Raw genomic sequence first — 10,624 nt, forward strand, 5'->3', positions numbered from 1 at the left:
TCCCTTCCCTTCTCCCTCCTCCTCTCCCGCGACAAACCCTAGCCGCCTCCCCCACTACGCCCTGTTCCCCGCTTGTCCCCCACACCTGTTCCCTCGTTCCTCTCTCTCTCCCGCTCCTCCTTCCCTCTTTCCTCAGCACAAAAAAAGAAACAAAAAACCTATAAAAAGAGAAAACGGAAGGGAAAAAGAAAAAGAATCATCGGGGAGAAATTATCGAAAGCCTGAAAAACCTCCTAAAAAATATACCAGATCTTGAACCAAAACCCCCCTAAAAATCATTTTTTTCTCAGCAGTAGCAATCTCATCTTGATACCGAATCCGAGTCCAAATCGCCTTTCTTTTTTTTTGTTCTATTTTCGCGGATCCGAGAAGACACAAATCCAGAATTTGAGTTAATTTCGCAACGTCAAGTCTGAAATGTTTCGAGTGTAGATTGGAAGCCCTGTACCCATTTCGCTGCACCTGCGAAAGGTCAGTAAACCCCTTTCATTTATTCTACATTTTTATCATTCGATTTCTTTCGTCATTAGTAGTTTGGTTTTTCTTTTGTTAGATTAATATGTTTTATGGTTAAGTATGGTTTAAGTTTTTATTTAAATTGTTATGTGACATGGGTTAGACGTTATCAGTTTTAAATTTTGTTAAGTATGAGTTTGGTCTTGAATCACTTGAATCTGCATGTTAGTTAAGTTAATGAGCTAGAATCAATTTGTGTATGGCTTTTGTTGGAATTGTGTGAACTCATATAAAATATAGAAGGGTATGCTGTTTCTGCTCCTGCATTTATCACCCTGTCCATTAGAAATTCGTTTACTTGTGTAAATGACTGGTTTTGATTATATTGTGTTAGCTTGAAATCTGGTTTGATCAGGATTATCGAAAATACTTATGTAGCCTGTTTTTGATGATTTACATGATTCCTAAATAGCTGTTTGGTATTTGATAGCATAAAGTCATAGTTAAGCATGTGTATGTCTGGTTGTAGATCGATATAGAATGATTATTCCATATGATGTTAATTCTTAAGGAGCTTAAATTTGTTGTATATTAAGACTTGATGATAAGTTATATACAAGTTTAGTATGAGGCTGCTTTAATCTAAAGCTAATTTATATTTGTTCTTCCAAAATAAGAACTCCAACTTGTTTCTTTTTTTCTTTGAATTTCGAATGCTGTTTTCTGGAAGAAAGTTTAGAAACCTTGAATCATTTTCAGTATTTCTCTTGAGAGGTTGAAAGAGAAAATCTTAAACTGGTAATGTCAAGTTTTGATTTGAAACATGCCATCTCTGTTTTCTTGCAGAAAATCCACATTAGCTTACAGATGATATTGCCATTAAAAAATGACCTGTTTATTCTTTCCAAATGCATGCTCATGTTAATACCTTGTTCTAGGCTATTATGGAGCTGGCAGTACTCCTATTGTGTTGTATTTGGTGTCTGACATTCATTAAATAGCTTGACATGATCATGTTGAAGATTTAAACTGGAATTTTAATTAGCTATATAGGTATTTGAACCCTAATTTGCCTAGTTTGGAACTTGCTGTTAAAAACCTTGTGTCTATGCAAGCATGTTCTAAGTACAAAGGTTTGAACTTCTGTTGGTCTTGCATTATGATAAGAATGATAATTTGTGGTAAAGATGATTGAAATTTGGTTTGTTGTTACCTTAAAAGGGTGAAATCTGGTCTGATTTGCTTAACCTCTTGAAATAGACATTGTGATCATAAGCATGAGCCTTAAAGATTCATTGTTGTATTCATGGAAACATTTTCAAAGGCCCCAGGGATTGCCTTCTTTTACTCACTGTCACTTCGATGCAGTTTGTTTAATTGCTAGTTTCATGGATGTCATGTATAGGCTAAATGATCCTCATGTTCTTTGGATTCTGCTCTTCTTTCGCTGATTTTATTTTGCCCAGTAATGTTTAGAGTACTTCTGCCCCTCTATCTTAATTTAGATCTATCGGGTGAAATATAACTATCTCTCAGCTCTGTGTATTATTTTACCAAGCATAGATTAACTAAATCTGATCTGAATTAGGAACCTAGTCCATCTGTAACTGTTGTCTCTATATTTATGGTATAAAATGTTGTTGTCTCTATATTTACTGAAATACTGATTTAGGCGTTTTCACAGGCTATATGCGACTGACAGTTATTTAGATATATCGAAGTCGCTTGTATTGATTAAGGCTGCTTGAAATGTCAATTTGCTGGTTCCATCATATATGAACTTAACGTATTCATCTTTGCTTAATTTTGTGCGATTGGCTATTAAAAAAAAAAGATTGAGAATCCGTGTGTTGCAAGTGTATTGTGTACGAATGTGTATATATGAAATATACCTGGATATACATAGTATTCACACAAGTTGCTGAACTGTTTGTTTTGAATCTTGCATTATATATGGCTTTATTTATTGGTTATACACTAATCCCTTTTCTTCCATTTATTTTATGCATGACCATCGCATACGAGTCCCCTCGGACTCGTCTTCTTCCGCATTCAATGTTGGGCTAAAGCCCAACGAAACATTACTCTTTTCTCGAGTCCAATCCACACAGCAGCAACAGGCCGTGGCCTCCCCCCCCCCCCCCCTACGATGAAATTACTGGGCCGAAGCCCAATGAATTGGAACAGTAGCAGCAACTGCAACAGTAAAACTGGGGCAAAATCCCAATAGCAGCAGATCAGCGGCCCAAATGGGCTGCCCATTTGATTTTTATACCTCTGCCTTATTTTATGCCTTAATTTGTATATTATTTGACTAACACTTGTTCTCATTTCGTTTTTCTCCCTTAGCTTTTGGTGAATTATTGGAAATTAGTAGGGATAGTTTAGTAAGGGGTAGTTAGATAAAAGACTAATGATCAATCCCATAAATCTATTCTTCTCTTTTATGTCAAAATTATTTATAAGCATCTAATATTTATCTTATTTAAAATAACTGATTTGCAAACAGCCTAATTTCATATCTTGAGTCAAAGGATTCATATTTTATTGGGAATTTTTGAAATATCACTAACATGCAAATAGGAATTAAAGAATATTTTGTACTTCTAAAACGCAAAGTCAATCAATACATCATCGTTTCAATTTGTTTCAAATGTTTGTTAAAGCATTACGCAAACCCGCACTTTCTTTTGCCTATACATTTCATGCGAATTTTATTTTTAATAGCATCATCATTTAAAAATCTTTCCAACATTTATAAGTTTATTTTCAAATGGCATTTGCAGTTTCTTCTTTTTTTTATGCGAATTATTATATTTTCTACAAATTTCATTCTAAATAGCACTTTTATTTAAAGCCTTAATAATATTTATAAATTTTTAGTCTCCTTTTATACAAATTATTATATTCTTTCCTATAGGTTTTTATTAGCATTTTATTTCAAGAACCTTAGCAACATTCATAAACCTTTTTTTCAAATAGCATTCTAAAATCTCCTCTTACGCGAATTACTAATCCCATTTTAACAGCATTATTATTTGAAGTCCTTTTTCTTTATAAAATGACATTTAAAATCTTCTTTTGCACCAATTGTTATGTTTTCACAAGTCTTGTTTGCACAAGCTATTTTCTTAAAATTTAAATATTATACCCAACATTGATTAATTAACCTAAGTTTGGTCGGATAACCGTAAGTTAACGGATTCTAAAGGATGCCTAACCCCCTCCCTTTAGGATAATATAGAACCCTTACCTAGAATCACACTGGTTAAGCAGACCATTAACAGAGGTTTAGCTTTAGCTTTACCTTAGTTAATATCTAGGTGTCCTAATTCACCGTAAAATCAATTAGGTGGCGACTCCTTAAAACAAAGCAATATAGGAATCTCCAATATGTTGTACTCCGCTCTAACCCGATTAAAATGGGGTATAACAACTGCTTCCTTTATCTGTTGGATAGTAGGTATGGAGTTGAGCTCAATGTTATCTTGATTAGTAACTATGGGAGATATGAGATCCAAAATAGGATGATCTGGGTCTCCTTCTGAAGAACTGAATAGCTCTTGGAAATGTTGAATGCCTGCATTAGCAATGTCCTGATTACCAAAAATCCAATCACCATCTCTATTTTTTATCTGGTGTATACTGAGTCTCCTTCTTCTTCCCTTGATGGTGTTGTGGAAGAAGGCAGAGTTAACATCACCCTCAGCTAGCCACTTGATTCTAGCCTTTTGTTTCAGCAAAGAATCCCTTCTTTTAAGAGCAATTATGTATTCAGCATTGGCATGATTAAGAAGAGTTCCATTTTTAGGAGAGTTATCAACTAGAAGGTTATTTTCTAGATCAGCAATTTTGCTCTCCATCTTGGTCACTTCCTCATAGATGTCTCCAAAAGTAGCCCTTGACCAAACACTCAACACCTTGGAAGTTCTTTTCAATTTCTGATGAAGGATCCATAGAGGATTTCCATAAATGTTCTCCTCCCAAGCTTGTTGGACAACATTAAGAAAATCTGAATGATCAACCCAAAGATTGAGAAATTTGAAGAACTTAATAGGATTGCCATCTTCTTTTTGACAGTTTACCAACAAAGGAGCATGATCAGAACCAGTGCTTGGAAGATGATTAACTGTAGTAAAATCAAAAGAAGAAGTCCACTCTGCGTTGATCAGGACTCTGTCTAGTCTCTTCCAAATGGCATTCTGCCCTCTGTTATCACACCAAGTGTAGGATGATCCTAGAAAGCCTGCATCTTGAAGACCCGAATCCTCCATACAATTAAGAAAATCAAAGCTCTCAGAAATATTGAAGGGTCTTCCCCCTTTTTTTTCATCAGCTTCGACAATCACGTTAAAATCCCCTAAAACAGCCCATGGAGCATTTAAATCTGAAGAGAAACTTTCAATAGATTCCCATAGTTCTTGTCTGAGATTACTATCGCATTTAGCATAGACAGCAGATAAAAAAGCCAGCTCATTATTATTGAGACCTCTAACGCTAGCAGAAACAATTTGATCACAGTCATCAATAATCACAATCTCATAACTATTACTCCATAAGATCCATATCTTGTTATTCATATTGCAGTAGCAATGATCCATACCCAGTTGTCTTTTGACACTGTCCGCAAGACCAATTTGAGGAGGATCTTGCAAAACAGGTTCTAGCAATATAATAATAGACAGTTTATAATTAGCTTTGAGAGTCTTTAGCCTCTCAAGAGCACCCATAGTTCTTACTCCCCTTATGTTCCATGATAGGATACTAATCATAAGAAACAATAGGGGGTTGAGGTTTAAAAAGCCGTTGGGCTCTGGTTTTGATAGGGGAGAAGTTCCCTTTCAAGGTTTCTTGACTCTTAGACCCTCTAGGAGAGAGATTACCAGCCATAGAAGATAAGTAATCGTCTTTCTGTTGATCATTGAAATTAAACATGGTCCTTCTTGCATTTTCATCATCAGATTTTGCATCAATATATTCCTCCTCTGAGTTGGAGCATTCCGAGATCATATCAGTAGCATCTTTTTCAAACTCATTATTCTCAGTCTCAAGGTTATTTTTTCCATCATCAGAGGACTCACCAGGATCAATAGGAAATTCAGGTTGTAGAGCTTCGAATGAATTTCCTAAATTGATGGTGATGGTGCCCCCCTTTAAGCTGTCTCCTTGTTGAATTTCCCTGCAAAAACCCCTTTTTGGCACTACCTCTTTAAAACTGTCAGCATCTGTGCCATTTTGAAATTGTTCGGAGTCTTCGACAATGGTAGGAGAGGAGTTTGTTGGATCACTAGTGGCCACATTAACTTCTTTCGTCTGATTCACACCTTCAGCTACTTTTACTACTTTTCTATTGGAAGTAGAATCTTCCATATCTTTGCAGGTTATCTCAATCAGAGCATCTTTGGTAATGTCATTCGGAAAGTTGTCTGAGCGATTATTATCAGAACTGATAATATTGCCTTGAACCTTGTTGATCTCCTCCCTATCTTCCTTAACAGAATTACCACCCTTGGTAGCTATAAAAACTTGTTTCACATTTTTTCTTGGTTGGTTGGTCTTTGTTTTTTGGTTAGGATTTTTGGTAGCAGCCTCGTTATCCTTAGATGTAGAGATTTGCTTTTTGGATTTTTGGGGATCCTCCCGGGGCTTTTGCTGGTTAGGGATAGTCTCTTTAACATTTTGGACCTTCTCCTGATGCCCCTGCATCTTGTTAGAATCATTCACTTTCTCCTTTCCCTTACCTTTGTTGTTGTCAATATGAGTGCAATTGTGGATAGAATGACCCTGATGTTTACATTGGAGACAATAATCCGGGATTCCTTCATATTCAACTTGCTGATCATATCCCCCTATAGGTTTGCCTTCATCATCTAATAAACCAACCCAAACCGAGGGAGGGAGAGGTCTCCTCAGATCCACTTCGACCTTGATTTTAGCAAGGTGGGGTCTGGTTCTATTCGTAGTAGCTTGATCGATTTGAAGAGGAGTACCAATAGTACTAAGGACCTGCTCTAAATAGCTAAATTCATGCATATGCCAGGGTAATTGGGGAAGGAGTGCCCAAATCGGAGCTAGTGGGGTTTCCTCCTCCGGTTTAAAATATGGTGTCCATTTAAAAATTCACATTAAGAAACCCCCAATATTCATCATCCTTTTGAAATATATATCAGTACAGTCCTCTTTACAAGTGAAATCAATAAAGACATGTCGATAATCGAAGAGCCCTATTGTTACCTGACCTTTAATGTTGAATTTCGCCTTGAAATCAGACCGGATTTTATCAAGCTTTGGTCTGCCGGAGGAGAATTTTCCGACGAGGGTAAGTCTACATTTATTTGACATCGATCCATAATAATCAGAAGCGTTGAAAAATACCGCAGGTTTTCCATTAAAGACCGAGATTTTGGAGAAAACCTTTGGGATTTGAGGGGGAGGTTTAGGAGCAGTGGCTACTGAGGAAGCGTAAGATCCTTTGCCAGGGTTAGTGGAAGAGGACGGATTGGAGTGTAAATCTGGAGGCACCGTCGCCGGCTGGCCTGCCGGCGGTGTCATCGAGGTGTAGCAGTGGGTAAAAGAGTCGTTGGGAGTATTTTGTCTAGAGAGAGAATTTCCCCAAGTTTTTCGCATGCCACTTCATCAGATGTATATATATTTTTCTTTTATTATAGATTAATAATATATTAGTATTCAATATTATGATGTATATTAGATCAATTAAGATATTTTCTAAACACTATTTGACAATACTAGATGGCGATTTTATTAGCATTATGCTACCTCTTGAGATGTGGTTGGTCAATATTTCGCACGAAGCAACTTGCAAATAGAGAGTTGGAGAAGATCAAGAACTTTATCAATTCCTGGTTATGGAATTAAGGTTTGGTCTTCTTATTCATCCTTAGTAGGTGAACTATTATACCTCTATCCTTGCTATATATTGGTGATACTTTATAGTCATAACTATTAATAAGTGTACAATTTCTTCGGAAAAGGCCAAATATACCTTGTACTATCAGAAAAGGGCAAAATGTACCTCTCGTTATATTTTGGGTTCGAATATACCCCCGCCGTTATACTTTGGGTCCAAATATACCCTTCTTCCCTTAAAACTGTTTAAGGTGGACACTATGTCTGACGTGGCACTGACAACTCGGTGAAGTGGACACCACGTGTCATGCCACCTCACCACCCCAACCCATTTAGCTCAAATCAGAATATCTGCAGCTCAAATCCTTTTGTAATTTTTTGGTAATCAATGCAAGAACCTAATCGGGGTTGAATGTTACACACACACAAAAAAAAAAAAAATGTGTTCCTCAATCAAGAACCATGATCAACTAGCCAAAAGTGCAACCAGCACACAAGAATCAGAAGGTTACTAGTTCAAAACAATTTTCCAAAACCATAAAAATGAGATGATACAATAATCACTAACAGAGAATATTTTCACATACTAGAAGTCTAGAATAGTTCTTTAAAGAAAAGAAGTAACAGAAAATCCAAGCTTAATAAAGTAACAAGCTAGACAGTTATTACCTTTTAATTTGTAGAGAGGATGATATTTCACATCTAAAGCTAAATTCAATACTAGCTAAAAATTATAATACCAAAGTAAAAATCATAGAGCATCAATTCAAGTTGAATGTAAACGAGTCTCAATAGATAGATAGTTGTACCAAATGAAGATGAAATGAAAAGAAAAGCCTAAAAGAAATTTGTACTTACGATCCATTATCAGAGTGCTTTTTTTTTTTGGGCGCTTGATGTAAATTATTCGAAACAAGACCATATACCCTCATCCTTTTTGTAATTTTTTTGGTCATAAATGCAAGTACCCGATCCGGGGTTAATATAGACGCAAAAAAAAAAGTATTCCAGAATCGAGAACCATGTCCAACTATCCAAATGTGAAACCAACAATACATGTTACTACTCGTTCAAAACTATATTCCATAACCATAAAATTAGATGATACAATTATCACTTACAGAGAATATTTTCACATACCAGAAGTCTAGAATAATTCTTATTACTAGTAAAAACTTTTTCTAAGAATAAAGATTAAAAATCCAAGCTTAACCAAGTTCCAAGCTAGAAAATTATTGCCATTTGACAAATCTTAAGGACCATAAATAAAACTTCCAAATTTCGATGTTCATTGACTTTCTTCAATGTTCTTGCCAACAGTAGCCTTCTTTTGATTAGCTTTTTCTTCTTCTAATTCTCTAAACCTATGCAAATACCTCTTCAAAGGCACAACATAATCATCAAATCCTAAACTTCCCATAGCCCAACAAATATCATCTCCATTCAATGTCTTGCGTTTCTCCTTGTGACATTTATCCGATGCTTCTCCAGTAACAAAGCTAATGAACTCAGATACACATTCTTGCATTGTTTCTTTAGCCTCTTTCGAAATCTTGGCGTTTTGAGGAAGAATTTGCTTCATAAGTCTCCCCACATTAGCTATTGGCAATAACCTATCTTGCTCCTTATTCCCTCCTTCCTCACTTGAGTTAATTGACCCTAATATATTGTTGATGTTATCAACCATTTTGGGAAACCTAGGAACTCGATCTTCCTCAAACACAGACACGTTTACTTTTCACTCTGCGTATTATTTGCCTCTTTATTATAAGCACAAGTTCGTCTGTATTACGCTAACTTGTAATTAAAAATTTATAATGTAGTGTGATATAGCTAAAGATTCTACGATATATAAAAGTATCCAATACTGGTTCGGAGACAGAATGGTAGGCAAATTTGTATAGGTGGTACAAAGTTAGGTCAAATTTTATTATAGGAGTATATATAATTAGCCTTTATTAAAATTACCACTTTGCTTTAATCAATTATGAATCAAAATCAAATGGTCCCCTCCCCTCTACCTTCCTACTTGTTAATATTTAATCCTATCCAATAGTTGAAAGTTGAATAGAGAAAAAAAAAAACATGAGTTGAAATTAAGTTGAAACCCTAGATTGTTGGATGGTGACCTACTAATTAGAATAGGTCTTTGCAATAGATAGTGTTAATCCAGTCTTTTGCAAACTTCATAATTTTAACGTTGTCAAATTAAGTGTGAATTTGTCATTTTCCACTCCACAAACTCTGGGACACTACATACGAGGATATGGATCTTGATTTATTTCAGCAGGTAAACAATCTAACTTAGTGGAAGCGTACGATAAAGTTGATGTATGTGGCAGGCAAGGTTGTATAAATTAATGAAAATAGGACACTAATTATTGGTCCAGAATTAAGTTAATTACAGGTAAGGAATCAAACTGTAGCCGTCGTTGTGAAAATGACTTGTTTCCAAATTGGGTGATACTGGAAAGCTGCTAGAAGCCTAGAATTTAGTCAATAGTGTGGTTTATTAATTAGGTCCTGTTTCTTTTACTTTAACAGATATATTTTTGGTTTTGCTAGCCAACCGAATAACCATACATTGTCTTACAAATTATTAGTCCTTACTCAAGGAAACAACGTATTATGCACAAGTTATAATTTATCGAAGCAGGTTGAGGTAAATTGATATTAAATTTTTTAACAATTTAGCATAATATCACAAATATGGATATGTGATGTTGGGCCTATTTGATATATTTTATGTCGACGCTTTTATCGCTTTTTATGATGAGTTTATTGTTACACCTTGTAGTTTTCTACATTAAGATTCGTCGTACGTTAGCTGTCTTAATTTTGGACACCGAGAATTGTTTCAAGGATATATGAGGTTGGACGTGTTTAACTTGTGTTTATGAGTGTTTAAATTCACGTTTGGTGAGTTACGGAAGGATTGGAGAATAAATGAATTGAAGTGGGAAGGTTCGTCAAAAGTTAATTTTTGGAAAATATGGTATATGGGTCATATTTAAGGATTTTAAAAATTTCCAGAAAAGGCAGTTTTGGAGGTGATATTATACGGCCAACTATACAGACCATATAATTTTATACGGCTAGGATGTTGGTCGTATAATGTTATACAACCAAGGATATGGACTGTATATATATATATATATATATATATATATATATTTACAATGTTTCATCTCGAAAATTTTCGCGTTGATTGTGTCAGAGGTAAACTAGCATAAGGCGGAGAGGCCATGGAACCCTTATAAGGATAAGGAATACCTTTAACAAGTGTTAACTGTTAAGAAAG

General features: G+C 35.3%; 2 protein-coding genes across 2 annotated transcripts; both read right to left on the minus strand.

Moving 5' to 3' along the window:
* Nucleotides 1-38: 38 nt before the first annotated feature.
* LOC132611715 (uncharacterized) lies at nucleotides 39-5,186 on the minus strand. Its single transcript, XM_060326099.1, has 2 exons — nucleotides 3,894-5,186; nucleotides 39-158 (listed from the first exon to the last, which is right to left on the minus strand). The coding sequence occupies exons 1-2, from the start codon at nucleotides 5,184-5,186 to the stop codon at nucleotides 39-41; spliced, it is 1,413 nt and encodes a 470-aa protein (XP_060182082.1).
* A 3,425-nt stretch (nucleotides 5,187-8,611) lies between these two features.
* On the minus strand, nucleotides 8,612-9,010 carry LOC132611716 (nuclear transcription factor Y subunit B-5-like). Its single transcript, XM_060326100.1, has one exon. The coding sequence runs from the start codon at nucleotides 9,008-9,010 to the stop codon at nucleotides 8,612-8,614; it is 399 nt and encodes a 132-aa protein (XP_060182083.1).
* Nucleotides 9,011-10,624: the final 1,614 nt, after the last annotated feature.

Source organism: Lycium barbarum, chromosome 9 (genome assembly GCF_019175385.1).
Source record: "Lycium barbarum isolate Lr01 chromosome 9, ASM1917538v2, whole genome shotgun sequence".
NCBI classification, from domain to species: Eukaryota; Viridiplantae; Streptophyta; class Magnoliopsida; order Solanales; family Solanaceae; genus Lycium; species Lycium barbarum.

What these genes read in the sequence shown, in the direction of transcription:
- LOC132611715 (XM_060326099.1), bottom strand. Translation starts at nt 5,186, where the DNA reads ATGGGTGCTCTTGAGAGGCTAAAGACTCTCAAAGCTAATTATAAACTG. An exon ending in TCCAACAGATAAAGGAAGCA is followed by an intron (nt 159 to 3,893) that starts GTTGTTATACCC and finishes CTCTTTTTATAG; the next exon opens with GTTTTTTGTTTCTTTTTTTG.
- LOC132611716 (XM_060326100.1), bottom strand. Translation starts at nt 9,010, where the DNA reads ATGGTTGATAACATCAACAATATATTAGGGTCAATTAACTCAAGTGAG.